Source organism: Phyllostomus discolor, chromosome 13, assembly GCF_004126475.2.
Source record: "Phyllostomus discolor isolate MPI-MPIP mPhyDis1 chromosome 13, mPhyDis1.pri.v3, whole genome shotgun sequence".
In the NCBI taxonomy this organism is placed as follows: Eukaryota; Metazoa; Chordata; class Mammalia; order Chiroptera; family Phyllostomidae; genus Phyllostomus; species Phyllostomus discolor.
The window spans coordinates 10,437,482-10,454,383 of NC_040915.2; the positions used below are offsets into that span (position 1 = coordinate 10,437,482).

Genomic DNA, 16,902 nt, shown 5'->3' on the forward strand with positions numbered 1-16,902 from the left:
CATCTCCAATCACAGGCTTGAGGATCAGACGGTTTACTGTGGAGCTGGAGGAAATAATTTGAGCAGCACGGACTGTATCTTCACAGAGAGAGAATCATTGCAAGGAGCCTCTGACTCTCTGCCAGAGCCCCAGGCTGGGTGTTTAGCTAAGCAACGTGGCCCATGGTGGGGATGGCTTATTTTTCTCAATCACCAAGTTCTCTCCTACCCGTTCACTCAAATCCTCAATGGGGTGCACAGACAAGAATCTCTCCATTCCTGCCCAGCTAGTGTCCCCAGTAGCCCAGTGCTGTCTATGATCTTATTGGGCACCCACTGTGCACTGGTCCTGTGCTGGCGAAGCACCCACTGTGTGCTGTGTCCTGTGCTGGTGAAGCACTTACTGTGTGCCGTGTCCTGTGCTGGTGAAGGTGGTAGCTGACATTGCATCTCCCTCTAGGATCGCATGTTCTCAAGGCAGACATGGACGAGAAGCACTTAGAATAACAAGTGTTACCAAGCCAGGCATTCTCCAACCATCTGCTCACCTTCCAGCTTTGGCTAAATGTCTCCTCTCAGACTGCCCTCAAATCCTCTGAGTCCCCTCTCCCTGCATTAGCCACATGCCTCTCCCCTCACCGTTAGAGTCACACGGGCGTCCTCGAAGCTCTTCAAACACGCCATGCTGCCTGGAGCCTGGGCCCATGCTGTTTTCTCCATCTGGAGCATTCTGCCCCTCCCCCCAGTCTCAAGGACACCCCTCAGAGAGGCCTGCCCTCACCAGCCCCTGCAAAGCAGGCCCAGAAGGCCCCTCTTGCTCTCGCTCTCAGCATTAAAGCTCACTTCCTTTTCAACATGTTTCAAAAACTGAAATCACATAGTTTCTTGCTCAGTGACTTATTTATTTGTGTCTCTCCTACCAGACTGTATAACCTCCAATGGCGTCTGTCTTGCTCCCCACTGCACCCCCCACAGAGCAACCGGAAGTGTTCACTACACGGTGGCTGCCCAAACGAACGAGGGGCTTTTCTCTGCTGAGTGATAACAGAATAGAAAGGCGACAGGCTCGGGAGGGCCTTGTCAGTAACAGCAAAGGGCCTGGGCACAGTTCTGCACATTTTAAGTGCAGGAGACGCATGAATAGGCTTATATGACAGAATGACACCTCCTCTTCCATCATGTGGAAACGGACTTAGGGGGCAGGGGAAAGGGCAGACTAGAGACAAGGAGGCCTGTTCAGGAGGTACTGATGAAACTGAAGTCCTCACGACTCGGCGCAGTCCAGGGATCAGCAGCACGGGCATCACCTAGCGTCTGTTAGAGACGCAGGAGCTCAGGCCCCACGTCAGACCTGCTGCATCGTAATCTGCGTGTTAACAGCCTCACCAGCAGACTGTAGGCACACACCTAGAAGCTGGGCTTAGGGTGGGAAGACAACGGTGCCGTGGCTCTGTGGGAATGGGGGGGACAGAGCTGATTTGCCGGTGCCCCCATAAACCCAGTCACTGCCCCCTGCAGAGCCACTATTCCAGAAGTGCTCAGGGAGTCAGAAGCAAGCTCTGCTAGTGCAAACTTAATCAAACTGTGACTCCATCAGGGGCCAGGGAGAGCAGGGGAAGGAGGAAGGGTGGAGCGCTGAGCAAAGCTGGCCAGGGCTGTTTAGCCAGGGTGGACCAGCTACGACCTTGGGCAGAGAAGCTGAATTCCCAGGGCGGGCTGGGAGGTAAGGATTACTGACTCTGGCCAGGAAGAAAAGCCAGTTTGTTCATCTGCACTCTGAGTTTCCCCAGCACCTGGCATAGAAGGGCTCAAATGATATGTGTTGAAAGTACAAGGAAACTAGTCCAGCAGGGACTGTGCGACTGAGGTTCTAAAGCAAATGATATGGGTCCAGGGGCCTGGGGACAAGTAGATGTACCTCCAGTGGCTGCCTGCTTTGTGAACTGCATTCCCTTTCGGTTAGAAAAAAGTAGCAATCTGAGAGGATAAAACTTCACTCTCAGGAAACGAAAATGTAGGACCTGTTCAACCCAAATCAGCAGGAGAGCACAGCACAGCCTCAGAAGAGCCTGATCCAGCCCCTGCAGACAGTGGGCAGGGGGTGCCCCCAGGCTGTGCAAATGCAAGAACCCAGGTGGTGAGGGGACCCCAGAGGGCAGAGACTGCAGCTGCATGTGCGGCCGGTCAGGGACGGGAGGGGATCCGGCAGAATGGCCCGAGTCTCTGAGCCCAAGACCCACAGGGGGGCGCTGTGACCCACAGTGACCGGAGCATCTCCTACAGCAACTCTCGTAGCCCTGGGCTCTGTTCTGCAAGTGAACCTCACACAGGAGAACCAAAGGAGGGGCAGAAGTGCGGGCCTGAGGCTGGAGGAGACGGGAGGGTCGGAGCCCTACCCCTCACCCCTGCCTTTTCTCTCAGAAAACTCCTGAGACACCCCCACACCACCACCTTCCTGCCTAGCACCCTGCGGGGCACCAAGGGGACACAGATGACTGACTATCTGTGGGATACGAGAAGGAAGCAGCACACTCCGGTCCATTCTGCATTTTCTTCTCTTTAACTCATTCTCCCAGGGGGACTCCGCATTCCCACACACCGATGACAACCTTGTCCCCAGAAGAGTGTTTGCAGTTCCAAGAATAAATGATCACTTCCTTCCTCCTTCTCCCACCCCAGTAAGCCCTGCCTCCCTGCCTGTAACGCCTCCTGCTAGAGCCCAAATGAAACGTCCCTCCCCTCTGGAACTTTCCCCGTCCTTCCAGTAAGAAGAATTAGACCCACTGGGTCCCTAGTGCCCTTTTCTATGAAACCATTTTCCTTCAACAGGTTTCAGGTAAGATGATCTGTCACCAGTCTTGCCCTCCCCACTAGACTGTACGCCCCCAGGAGGCCCTGAGAAAGGAACGACCTCCCTGTAGCCCTGGGGGGCTGGTGCAGGGCTGGGAGCGTTCCGGGTGTGCAAGAGGCACAGCTGAAACGCGCTGGCCTCCCATTCCTGCCGGCACCACGTCATCGTTCACGCAGCCTCCCGGGCCTCCCTCACATCTTTGCTCCCGTCGGCCAAGCTGTTACAGGGTGCAGCCAAGAGGGGGACCCCAAATGGGCATTTGAAATGGAGTCCAGAACTCAAGGTGTCCAGGAGATTTTAAGATGTCTCCACCCCTTCCCCCACAGGTGTGAGTTGGGGGAAGGGGCACACAGAGCAAGGACATGCAGGGCAGCTTTGCAGCTAATCCAGGGCATGGTCATTTAACATACCTATAGCCTTTGGCTGGTCACTTAGATATGCTAAATAGCTATGGCCATGCTCTAGGCCAGGGGGATGGAAAGGGACCTACCCCTAAGATGTGACTGCGGGGCAGGTCCCCCGAGTTACAGTGCCTGCGTGGGAGCTCGGAGAAGATTGGCTCCATGACATGGGGTCACACCTGCCCAGACCCAGAATGGCGGCCAGAAAAGCTGGAAAGGACGGGAGATTGAGGGTAAGTGTGGCCAAGTGTAGGAGGAGTTGGAAATGGGGCTGCAGAGGAGGCTTGGCACGGGGATTTAAACCCAGACACGGCAGCCATTGAAGGGAGAAGCACGCGGTTTTGGCTGAGTGCGGACTCCCGTGGCCCTGGGAGAGAGGACCACGTGCCTTTGCCAGAGTGGGGATCCCCCTCAGCTTTAGAAGGGGGAACTACCACCTGGTTTTAGTAGAGATCCTGGTGACACAGCTGAGGGTGCCAGGAACCCAGGGAGGTCTCCCAGTCAAGACAGTACTAACTGGGAACAACCAGAGGACTGCCTGAGCCATGGACTTCTATTTCCTTTCCTGAGATACAGTACCCCAGACTGGGCAAAGGGGTAGGGAAGGACTGTGTCTGTTTGTGGGTGTTTTAAGGGACTTTAGGATTTTTGATGAAGACATTAGGTCACTAAGTTTGTATAACATTAAGTAAACATTTCCTTTCCTTTTCACGAATCTATGGCATTGAGAGACGTCTTTCCTCTGGTGGCGGACATAACGGACCTGGGGGCTTCTTTCAATAATAGTGTATCGTCCCAGGCCCCCCTTGTTTGTTCTGTAACAAAGCCATAGGGCTCGCATCTCTGGAACAGCTGGCTCTGCTACCTGCGCTGGGAAGCTCCCCTGGATCAACCCGGGCTCACACGCCACTCTCAGAATCACCTCTCCCCTTAGGCCCCGACTGGCTGACCAGCACTCGGGAGGTAGCATCTTTATCTCCCTTGTCTCTTCGGCCAGAGAGTCTGCTCAAGGGGCAGCTCCTCGAGGACAAGGCCCGGAATCACACGGAGAGTCACACGGCCGTGCTAGTTTGGGCACGGGACTCGTCGGAACCAGCAGCCACGGAGCGTTGTTGATGACGAAGAAGACAAAGGTGACTGACCTTGGATGTGTAGGTGTGGCCATCGGAGCCACAGACCATGGCCGACTGTGCCACGGGGCAGGGCTTGCACTTGACCAGATTCGAAGGTCCGACCCAGTGTTTGTGGGCCACGTTCTCCTTCTTTGGCCTGCGGGTGAGAAAAGAGAAGAGTTAACTAATGCTCCGGTCCCCACGGCCTCTCCTCCGGGCACCTGGACAAAGGCCAAATAAACGAAAGGGCTGGTCCAACAGCCAGCACTCCCATTGGTTCCACCTCCCAGTGGGGGCAGGAGACTCTGCTCCAAAGCCTAGGTGCAGCCCACCGGATGGACCAGGGAAGCAGCACAGCTGTTACAAATGTTGTAAACACCACTTACGGTCGGAAAAGACGGTCACAAAACATTGGAAAGATTCATGAAGGGAGAGTGTGGCTCCACCCACTCACCCAGCCCCCAGGGCAGGGTGGGGCACACCACAGGTGCCCAGAAATGACCTGCAAAGCCTCAGACTCCTCCAGGGCCACCAGCCACCTCGGAGCTGGATGGCACACAGATGACTCAGCGACCATCTCCAACTGACACCCATCTCCAAACACAACCCAATGACTTCATCACAGCTGTGGCCAACGATCTCTGGATACCTTTTAAGTCAGCGGTGTCAGATTCATTTTCACCAGGGGCCACATCAGCCTCACGGTTGCCTTCAAAGGGCTGAATGTAACTTCAGGACTGTACAAATGCAACTACTGCTTAACTGTTAAATGAGAGTTTGGCACTGCCACCAGGTAGAAACAAGGTGCAGGCCAGATAAAACAAGGTGGAGGGCCGGATTCGGCCTTGTGTTGGCCACCTGTGTTTTAAGCAACTTCAGTCCAGCTTCCAATTGGCCATTTGATGGAGGCTCTGAGGTGATGCCACTTCCAACTGCTAAAATAATCAGAATTCTGTGCTTTCATCCCAGCTCCAGCTTCCCCTGCTCCCCACCTTTGTCATCATGATAAATGGTGCTGTTAGGATGGCTTATGTCCATGGAAGGAACCCCACCCCTTATCACAAATGGTTGAAAGGCAGGCCTGCAGTCACTGCCACCCTTTCGCTCTTGGTGGAAGCTGCTCTCCCAGGAACCTGCTGGGAGTGGCTTCCACGGCTGTGGGGCTGCATTCCGGGAGGAGGAGGAGTATCTGTGGATGGCCCAGCAGTCAGGCGACGACCATGCCCTTGAGGGTTTCTCACTGGCAGTCCTACATGGTTGTAACACTTGGGCTCTGGGGTCAGAAAGCACAAGTTCAAATCTCAGCTCTGCCAGTGTGCTCTTGGCAGGATTTTTAACCCTATAAACCTCAGTTTCCTTATCTGTAGAACGGGACAACAGAATCTACTTCAACAGGATGGTATGAAGATTAAATAAGCTGAGATGTGTAAAGTCCCTGGTATTTGCCCCATATGCCGTGCAAATGGGAAGCAATAAAAATGGTAGCCATTGTTATAACTATTATTTGTTTCAATAGAAGGGATACAGAAGATGATATTACCATTGCCATAGAAATGGGACTTGATTCTAAGGCCCTAGGTTTGGGATGGCATTTAATTCCCCCAAAGGATTCACAAGGTCACAAGGAGGAAATCTTTTCTACTAGGTATGGGATGAAGACCCAGCTCCTCAGGAATTGGTGTCTAACCTACCCTCCTCCAACCAAGAAAAGCAACTGAGAAAGGGTGCACACCAACTTGTTCTTATACTACCTCAAAGCCACCCCCATGATCTGAGGGGAGGACTATGAGGAGGAAGGTCTGTTAGGAGAACTACCTTTGAACTTGACTTCCAGGCGAATGACCACACACCCACAGCACAATCCTTGGGACCACTGGGGATCCCAGGCTGGGCAGGCCACAGGGCCAAGCCTGTCTGACCAACAAACAGGAAAAGGAAGTCCTACGAGGGCCCTCGGAGATCGCCTGGTCCAGCCTACTCACTTCGCTAGCGGGGGAAACTGAGGCTCGAACTGAGAAGAGCCTTGCCCGGAACAGCTGGTGGCTAGGCCCATGATGACGGTCACACAGCTTCTGAGTGTCCAGGGGTGAGCTTCTCCTCCTCAGCCCTGCCTACATCGCTAGGTGGAAAACTCTCTGGGGTCACCCACATGTGTGTCACTGGGCGTCTGCTCTCTGAAGGCCCCTGCTTCCACAGTAGCTGCCTCCTCCCTTGTCCTGGCCCCTTTGCCTGGAGTAAAAACAACTGTCATTTGCATTTCAAAATCACACAGGCATGAGGTTTCCTATTACCAGTTGCCAAACACAATTTGGACCTCTGAGGACTACCAAAAAAGGGACGGTGGCTGAGGGGACCCCAGGCAGCAGCCAGGCAGGCTGCCCACACAGGGTTAATCCTGGAGCGCACGATTCCCTCAGCACAACGGCACACATTTGTCCCCGTTCGCGCAGCAGACTGTCTGACATGGGTAATGAATCAGCAAACGCAGGCAGACGCTCTGCCGTCTAGCAGCCCCTCTCCTGGGTCAGTCGCTAGCTGCGTGCCCATGGATGAAGCAATTCCTGTTACGAGTTCCCAGGATGGGGCTATAAAGTCTGAAGAGTGGGCAGCTTTGCCGGAGCAGACACAGCCATGTGCAACGATGCCCCAGAGGAAAGAAGCCGGAAGGAGCTTAGCCAAAGGCAGAGGAGGGAGAAGTGAACGTGGAGCCCACAGCTTGGAGGAAAAGATGGAACCAGCCATTAATCACCAGCTAATGTCAGGTCACCCCTGTCTCTGGACCCAAGGGGAGGCCCAGGGGTGGGGCAGGCCAGTGCTTCCTCAGGGGCCTGGTGCATCATGGGTACTCAATATACCCCTGCTGGCTGAGGGGGTGGGTCCCTGTGGGCTGACCCTGTCTGGTTACTCAGCAGTTAATCACCACATCACAGCTTATCAGAACAAGAAAATACCTTCAAACTAATCCAGCGCAATGACCATATTTATAAACGAGGAATCAGAGACACAGCTGGGGGTGACTGACCCAGTGTCGCAGAGATCGGGCAAAGCTCCTTCCTCGATATTGGTCATACTGAGGTGCCTCTGGGAATGACTGTGCTCCTCTGGGGCTGGTGTCTGCGTTTCCATCACCAGGGCCCCGCTTCACACATGAAGTCCCCCTGAACCACCATCCGGGCACTTCCCCAGCAGAGCGGTGGCTCCCACACCCAATGTCGAGTGGTTGCAGGTCACACCCCAGAGGAATCGCTTCTGGCCCTCCTGCAATGTCTTGGGGACTAAGAGTACAGATGCCAGGTCACTCTGAATTTGCCTGATTTTAATAAAACACACATGCCTGTTACACCAGGGGTGTTCCTTACCTTGCTAGAATGCTAGCAGAGATGGCAAGCAAACTTGCTGCCTCTGTCCAGAGGCCAAGTTCTGTGCAGTTATGTACAAGTACATGTGAGCCCACGGAGCACAGCTTCCCTGGTTATTACGTGTACATTCCAATCTCCACAACTCAGTGCAAACCATAAAAAATAACCAACCCAGTTGAGGTGAGGGACTAAGCTTTCTGACTCGAAGATATTTCACTTCTTGAGTCAATGAAGAGTGAAATCTGATAAAGGTATCTTGATGGGATTGCAATTCCCAGTGTCACAGACATTCATCAGTTGGGGTGACACAAGCAATTTAGTCTGGGAGGCAGGTTCTGCCGTCCTCTCCATCGGCCACGAAGCCCTCCCTCCACCCCTGCCAGGCTGGGCACACCGCCCACCCCACGGCAGCACCGCACAGAAAGTCCCAGCCCACGAGCACCCCAAGATGCAGAGAGGACAATCAGCACACCCCCAACATTTCTAACTCTCTTTGGCTCAGCTGCTTATTCTCAATCATTTTTTTTTAAGTCTACCAAAATAGCCAGGATGTAAGGTTTTGAAGCAGAGCGATGGTTCGTAAGTACAAATCTGATGATGTGACTCCCACACTCAAAACCTCCCTCTTCTGCCCACCTTCTAGGGAATGGTCTGAATTCCTCATTTTGGGTCTACCTCTACAGGGCCACCATCTGCTCTGCCTTCTTTTCTAACACACACACACACACACACACACACACCCCCTCACACTCCCATGCATGCACACATGCACACTGATCACCACCATTGCGTACTTGCTCGAGCTGCCTTTGCTATTTCCCAAAGCCACCAAAGGTCACTGCTCCTCTGAACCATCATGTGGGTTTTCCCACCTCTGGCATATTTTCATTCCCACCCACATTTCTCCCCTCTGTCCTCCACTTCTCTCTGCCTGATAAGTCTTTACTTTATTCAAGGCCCTGCTCAAAACCCCCTCCTCCAGAAAGTCTGCTGGGGCCACTCCACAGGCAGTCAGGCTGCATTCCCATAACACCACGGTCCTCTGGTGGCCTCTGGGCAGGCTCCCGGACTAGTCTCCAAGCAAGCAACTTGATTCAAAGTGGCCAAATATTAAGGAGCTATTCTGATAGGACATGGGGTACACCCCGGGTTAAAGCCCTGAAGTCTGTCCTGAACGCATTCTTTTCCTGTCCTCAGCACTTCCCTCCATCACTCAGTCGGGCTGATTCTATCTCCAGCCAGCCATATCAGCTACTCACATGTCTCTTCCATGTGCCATGCAAATTCAAGTCTGTATAACTTGGCACATGCTTTCTGTCTGCATAGCAGACACCTATCCCTTGCTTAAGTTTCAAATCAATTGCCTTCCGTGAGGCCTCTCCTGATCCCATGAGCCCTATCACAAGTAGAATTAACCATGACATTATTTGTTCAACAGTTCACGTTGCTGAGACCCAACTGCAGCATTCACTGCAGCATGAAGCAGTTCCTTTCATGTCCGGCTTCATCAGTATACTGTGCACTTCGCAAGGGTGGCGACTGGGTCTTATTCATGTTTGTGCTCCTGATGCTTGAAAACAAGATTGACCCTCGAGACACATGGGTTTTGCTCAGAAAAATAAGTGAATTTATTCATTTGGGTCTTTAGAATTTTCTCCTTTTATTTCTGGAAATCATTAGCACTGACTAGAAGGCAAAAATAGCATGTTGTTTTAAGTAACAAGAATTCAACAGGCTCTTTTTTCCAGAAACCCTAATTCAGACTTCAAAAAACAACAATAATTAGCAAAAGTTGCTAAAGACAACTGAGAAATGGGCGGGGGCTTCCCAGGGTGTCTGAGGGCTGAAGGAGCCCCAGACTCCAGTAGTCAGGCGCCTCCAAAGTGGGAGGCTCCAGGCTGCCAACAGACACAAAGTTTTTGGATTTGAGAATGAGAAATCCCAATTCCCAGGAATTCTCAACAAGTACTGAAATAAGTTTTTCTGTATTCTTCACAACATTTTGTGTTTTTTAAACAAATAGCAAATATTAAGTTTAGCAGTATTTATAAAGAAATGTAGCCTAGAAGAAAAGGTCAAACCCTGGAAATTGTCAGCAAGCATTATCGGGTAGCACTCAAATAATGTGACCTTTGGATTTTCCAGCAAGCTGACAGCAATGCACAGAATCACATGTTGTTATTGTCAATTTAAAGACTTACTTTGTTCTAACACTGTTCTCTGGAACACCACACAGAGGAGTCCTATTAAGTATACTATGCAAATCAGTGCATTAATATTCATTTTATTTACAAGAGCAACTCACCACTGGCAGCAGACGGGACTACACACAGTCTAATGAGACGGCAACAGCTACAACCGAGACGGAGCAGGTCACGCCTGCTCTTCCCCAGGTGTTCCTGTCCTAGTTCCTGGACTTGTCAACATTACCCTTCAAGCCCACACAGCGTGCTTCCTGCTCTTGCTTTCCATGGTACCCTGCTGCTCCTCACTCCGAGATCCCCACCCGCACCAGCCACTGCGGGCCCCATATCCCACCCCTGCCCATCAAGAGAGTCTCTGAGGACTCAGCTGTGACCCAGTACTCACTTGGCCATGGGCAGAGTAGGGCCACAGTCAGGGCCCACAGCAAAACGGTGGCAAGACCGAGATACCGGAGTAACTTTTTCAGTAATAAATACATATGCAGGTATACACTTCCTGACATCGATCCCACGGGATGTAGTTTAACACCTCTGCCAACAATATTTTAATGATGTGGTGGGGGTGGGGTTGCAAGAGAACTGGTAGTGGAATTGTTGACTTTTTTCCTTGCATTTATTGAAGAAGGGTCTTCCATTTTATTCAATACACCTCGCATTCTAACCTGTTTGTGTCACTGTAGACGGGCCGGGTTTTCTCTGCACAGGGACGGCTGGGGAAAGAGTAAAGGGATTCCAGACAGTGAGTGAGAGCCGCAGCACTGCAGTTGTTCTGCGTGGCCACTGCACACCCCTCTGAGTGCCTGAGCCTCACCTCCGAGACCCCGAACACATACTGCCAGCTGCGTCCTGGGTGCAGGAGGAAGAGCCGTGGCTCCCACAACCAGCCCTGGGGCCTTCTTTGTTCTCCCACCAGATCTCTCAGGCAGGCAGGCCTGGTGGCTCCATGCAGAACCCACCCACGAGGAGCTCCTTCCTGCGCTTGGTGTTGCTGCCAGCTGCCAGCATTATCTGCTTATTTTCCTGTTAGCATCAAAAATCCCACTCCAAAACAAGATTAAATTTGTTTGCCAAATCAAAAGTAATTGCTCTAAAACACGGATGGAAGATACTTAGTTGACATGGTGGCTCTTTTGAACGGAGGACAAAATAATGAACGTTAATTGAAATGAAAAACAGGTTAACCATTGGAATAGTACAACGATGCTCTAATTCCTCTGTTGTCAGGGTTATGTGAGTCATTATGCTAAGTCATAAAGTGACACAGGAAGAGCATAATGGCCTTTGTCATTTACCAAAGCTGCTTGGATGGGAAAGACGGACTCTGGGTGCCCGTGAGACATTCTCCATCCTGGTACCTATGGGCTCATGAGTCACCTTCCTTTCCCAAAGGAAGGGCCCCACCACGAGATCCTGTCCACTCAGAGCCCAGTCGTCCTAATAAACAGACATGTGTCAGCAAGCCGCACCTGGAGAAAGAGCAGGCCTTCGCCATGTGGTACCCAAGTAAGTGATAGCAGCAGCTGCACTTTTATTAAGGACTTAACTAGTCTGCTGATGCCACTAATGCTACCACCAATAATGACAAACACTACACTAATTGTCTCGTTCTTTCCTCCCAAGAGCCCCAGGAGGAAGAGAAGTTATGGTGGAACGTGGCAAGCTGTGTTGGGGAGTGCGCTGGGGAGACTTCTCGAGCAAGGCAGACCCGTGAGGCGGGAGCACACACCCTCACAGGGTAGCCCCGGTAGTCAGGACGAAGAGTCCTGTGATCCACCGATCCGAGGTAGCATGTCAGCCACCAGAATGCCGGCCACAGTATGCGGCATCCCTCCACCAGACTTGATGCGGGTAAGGAGGATAAGGCTCACAATGTACTCCGGGCTAAGGCCCAAACACAGCAGAAGGGACCAAGCGGCAGAGAGCTGTCAGGATGCTTCTAAACCATCACCACGCCAGGTTTCTAAAGCCCCTTCCAACCCATAGGACAGGGGCATATTTTTAAAGTTTTAAAGCGAGAATCAGGGCCTGGCTTGGATGCCATTCCAAAGGCATGAACCCCTCTGTGTGTGTGTGTGAATGTCAACCTCTCGACTGCAGTTCGTTTCACCTCGAGCCTCCGTGACTGCCTTCCGCCGAAGCTTCGTGACGGCCAAGTCGGCCGGGGAAGCGTCTACTCTTCACAGATCAGAGGATTCAGTGGCCAGATGGGAGTTCCCAGGCATGCTGCATGTGCACGTGTAAATGAACTGAAAATGACTAAGGAGGCCACGCCAAATGCAGGGGCCTCCCTCAGTGGGGTCGGACCGAGGCCGAGGAACGGGAACTTCTGTCTTGTGACACCATGTCTGTCATTGGATTCTCTCCCAGCCACATATTGCTGGTCTACTTTATTCAAAGTCTAAAAAACAAAACACATTTTCAGAACTTTTGAAGAAATACATGTTGTCAAACCCACAGCTGTCTGCCTGCCCTCCATTTCTCTTGTGGTGTTTAAGGAGCTAAAGCGGTTGGGGCAGCAGAAAGGCCTCCCAGGTGCTGGGCGGAGGCTGCAAAGAGGGGAGGGTGCTGGAGAAGAGCTCCCCAGCCAGTTGTCCCCAGAGGTGTCAGTGCAGAACAAGGGGTCGGACCAACCAGCCAGGACTGAATGTTCACATAACTGTGTTTTAAGGATCTGTTTAAGCAAAGCATCAAAACAGAAGGTACAAAAAATCTAAATGTGGTCAGGATTCTAGAGATAATCTTTCCTTTTTCAACAAACACTTATTAAATACCTATTTTGTGCCAGAAATCGGGCAAAGAATTCTAAGAGAATGCTAGCACTGTATGTATTAATGTATTAATGTATGTATTAAATGTATTTCCTATTACATACATAACTTGTGACAATTATTCCAAAGGATAATGATCATATTACACTATGCTCTGAGTGGCTGAATTTATTCAGGGTAGATGTTACCTAAACTATTTTTATTCCTACTCGTCTTGAGACACCAGAGATTCCCACAGACTGCTAACTTTTCCAAGAAAACCTCTACATGGCAAGAAGGCTGCTGTTAATTTCAGGAATGCCCCCTGCCCCAAACCACGGCACGCTGAAGAGTGCCCGAAGAATCTGCGTGGCCAGTGGGCGAAGGACAAGAAGACAAACTTGCCGGAGCGCAGCCCCAGAGTGCCAGTGCCACGCACACCTCCGAACTTCACCGGAATCCTGCTCTCCTCACACTTGGAATGGAACGCACGTGTCCAGGGGCCCTCGTCAAACCTGCTCGAGCCTAAATCCACAGTGTCCCCAGTGTCCTCAACCACATCATGAAGATTAGCAGGCTGAGGTGATTCTGTAAACTCCACTGCCTGGCTGGGGACTCTGCATCTGCAGTCACCTTCCATTAGGAGAGTGACAGAGCAGGGCCAGTGGCACCAGGGCCTCTCGCAGTTCAGCTGGTTGAATGAGCACGGCCACCAGGCCTAGAGCCAAAAGGGCCGAAACAGCATGTGCAGGTGCGCGAGCTCACGAGCACACACACACCACCCCCAACCGGACTTGGCTTGGTTACGGATGAGGGCCAAGCTGGCAGTGTGTTAGAAAGCCATTAGGGAAATGCAAGCAAACAGCTGAGTTTTCTGTACTCTCTTAGGATAATGCAAAACGGAGTACTCTGTTTTAAAAATCCATTCTTCCTAAAAGGGGCCAGAAAACATTGTCACTACTACCCACTGACCTTTGGCACCCCTGTTTGATTTCTTGTTTCATCTTTTTTTGTTTGTTTGTTTGCTGGTGCAAGAAAGAGAAGGCCTGTGTGGCCCTGAGACCTTAGAGGAAATCGTTAGCGATGGACGTGCTAATTGGAAAGGAACAGAGAGAGGAAATGATAACGAAGCAAGCCCAAGACCAGGAGCTACACTTGGCCTCCCTCCCTGGGCATTCGTAATCCTGCCTCTTCGCAGCAGGGACCAGAGGACCGAGGGTTTTGCCAACACAGCTTCCGGCTACTTGTGTGTAAGCTCAGGTGTGCGCACAGGGGGTGGGGCTAGCACACCCTGTCCACCAGGGGCTCTGCTGCTGTCATCTTAGAAAACATGTGCTTCCATTCCTGGGGGCCAATTAATTGTTACGGGATGTGTGTGAGAGAGAAAAAAATGCCCACATTTGTTTTCTAGTAACCGCAGCAAAGCCCCCACCCTGGGAGGGCTGTGCACAATCTGCTTTAGGAGAGCAAGGCAGGAACGTGAAGCAGAAGCATGTAGGTGGCACAGGGGACAAAGCTGTTTTCAGGACAGGCCGAGGACAGGCGGAAAGCAGATGGAGACACAGACTCACGGAGACCCAACCGAGAGCCAGCGTCTACAAGCTACTCCCCCAAAGCGGTGCAGAAGGCAGGTGCAGCCACATCAGCACCATCACCCCTCCCCTGCTCAGAAAGCTTTCTTCACGCTCAGTGTGGGAGGAGAGGAGCTCCTGCTCCTGCTGGGGCCTTTGTGGGTGTGGGATTCTCGGGGGTGGGGTCAAGGCCAATAACTAAGGCTAACTCCACTGACCTGTGTTTTCACCAACCAGCATCCTCCCCCACCCTCTCCCAAAGGTCAGCTCCAATGCCATACCCCTCAAGTACAGATGCCACTGACATTGAGGAGTTAACAAAAGAGAAGGGAGCCAGACTGGCTGAGCCTGATTAAGCCTGGAAGTCACAGTGTCAAGCACCCCAGGGGGAAGCCACATCCTCTGCCAAAGGGGACCTGATCCCCAGTAGCCTGGGTTCCCAATCTCCCCAGGGGACAAGTGACCATTAACCAGAAGACTGAGAGAGAGATGGGAGGCAGGGGACGGTCCTTCTACTTTGAGGCATGTGCAATAGAAGCCACGACAGTGACCATAAAGGGGAGGTGTCTAGCCTGAGAGACGGATAGGATTGGACGAGGGCATGGAACCCTGGAAGATCTAGGAAAGACATTGGTTAGTTTGAAAGAAAGCTTACCCCTTCCCAAACCCAAGGAGATACAATCAAAGCCTAACAAAGGTCCATCTTGGTAGCATGCATTTATCCACACATTCGCCCATGGGCTCGCACATGCTCTCTCTCTGTAGCAGCCATGCAGGTCCGAGCGTGAGCTCTGGGGTGGGCCTGGGTGCAGCAGCACAGTGCCAGCTGGAGCACAGCGGGAGCAGAGACTGAGCTAGCTGGGTGGAAAAGAGACCAGGCTGGACCAAGCTCTGGCACGGACTAAACTGAACCACAGCAGCCTCGGATGCCCTGCCAATGCCGGGTACTGGCACAACATCGCTGGACCCTGGCTTTTCTTCTGGGCTTGGTGAAGACCAGCTTGAACATCCTTCGCACTGGGATGGAGCTCAGCCGCCTGGCTGTGGATGAGACACGGGGCACCCAGAGACAGTCCTTTGTTCTTACTCAGTACGTCTCATGTGTGAGTCCCTGGAACGCTTTCTTCGTGCCTCTGTGGAAGAGCCCAAGTTCCACCCACAGTGAGAGGACCAAGAATGTGTCACCACAGGGAAGAGTGAACCAGTGTGTTGCAGCGCTTCTCTAGGGCACAACCTGGACGAAGGTGCAGAGTGACCCCCAGGAAACCTTTTGTCTCAATGCACAGAAGACGGCTCACACGGTGCAGCAGGAGCTCAGGCCCAGGTCCCCTGGAGGAAGGCACGCTGTGATCTGTGCACGCATTCCGTGGATAGACACCCAGGAGGCTGTTCGCACTTCAATAGTGTAACCAAGTGCACTGGAGAAGTCTTTATGTGCATCTGTGTTTTCTCCCACGACACGGATTCTCCAAAACGAAGTCTGGGGCCAATGGGGCCAAATGCCTGACAGGACTGTGGTACCAACAACGTAGGCTCCCGCCAATGGCACCCTGCATGGAGCGCTGGCCCGCCACCCCCCACCCCGGCCCCCGCTCTGCAGACACTGCTGGGGCCACTCTGAGAGCTGCTCTGGAGCAGAGTGCTTGGGTATTCCATCGAAGGTCCATACATGATCAATGGAGCCATTAACAGCAACAAACCAACTCTGCCCCAGAACAGACGGTGGGAAAAAAAAGGCACGTGGAGAAACCACTTAAGTTGGAGAGCAGGTAGATGAGTAGGAAATCAAATGTCACTCCCAGCACATTCTGATCAGCTTGTGGGTACACTGAGGGCTCACACACGGGAGCCAGCAGTGTCTGTGAGCCCAAACCCCCTCCCGGGGGTTGGGCAGCCCACCCTTAGCCCCTCTGCACCGGGGTTCTCCCCAGGACAGAGAAAACAGGCCTCTAAGAATGCTGCCTGCTGCCTCCCTAGACATCCCTCTGGCTGAGCTGCAGGCAGTCCTGCTGTGTCTTATTCTGAAGGGCAGGGAGGGAGGGGCAGTGCCGTGGGCCATGGGGCAGAGGGCCCAGCCCTCAGAGAAGGGATCTGGAGGCTGCAGGCCCCTGGATGAAGCCGGAGGGTGGATTCAGCCCATCTTGGAGGCACCCGGGGCAGCAGTGGAAAGCTGCTCCTGACGGCTGGCAGAGCAGCTGCCCAGGGCAGTCCCTTTCCTTTCTCCTCCCTGAAGGCAGAGTTAGCTCCACTCTGGGACATTCTGAACAACAGACCATCAGCTCTGAGAGCTGCAAGGGGTCAATGAAACAGATGACCACGTGTCACCACTGAGGCTAAGCCTGTGGCCCCGGACAGCTGACCTTTAGATGTGTCCAGTCACTCAGCATGGAGAGAGGATGGGCAGAGCTGAGGCCCCAGTGAAGGAGGCCACCAGGCCGGGCAGAGCCTGGAGTATGCTGCTCTCTCCTGAAAACAGGGCCGCTTTCACACCAGACCCACAAGTCGCCTCCACTTGCCCCGTGAAGTTCCACAGGCACTTGCTGAGTATTTCCTGGGCGTCCGGAGATGTGGTGGGCTCTGCGCAAACAACAGAGGGAAATGGGGTGCCCGGCCCTCAGAGGAACACCCCACCCCTCACGTGCAGCACTGCTCTGTGACTCAGCTGACCTGCCAGAGCT

The 16,902-nt window shown here is 52.7% G+C and overlaps 1 protein-coding gene across 3 annotated transcripts in view; it reads right to left on the reverse strand.

The window, feature by feature from the left end:
- Positions 1–16,902, reverse strand: part of SPOCK1 (SPARC (osteonectin), cwcv and kazal like domains proteoglycan 1) — a 459,872-nt gene that overhangs the window by 115,347 nt on the left and 327,623 nt on the right. For all 3 annotated transcript variants that reach the window (XM_028528572.2, XM_028528573.2, XM_028528570.2), the window contains one exon: positions 4,374–4,500. In XM_028528572.2, the coding sequence (XP_028384373.1) occupies positions 4,374–4,500 (127 nt within the window). The remainder of the gene's footprint in view (positions 1–4,373; positions 4,501–16,902) is intronic.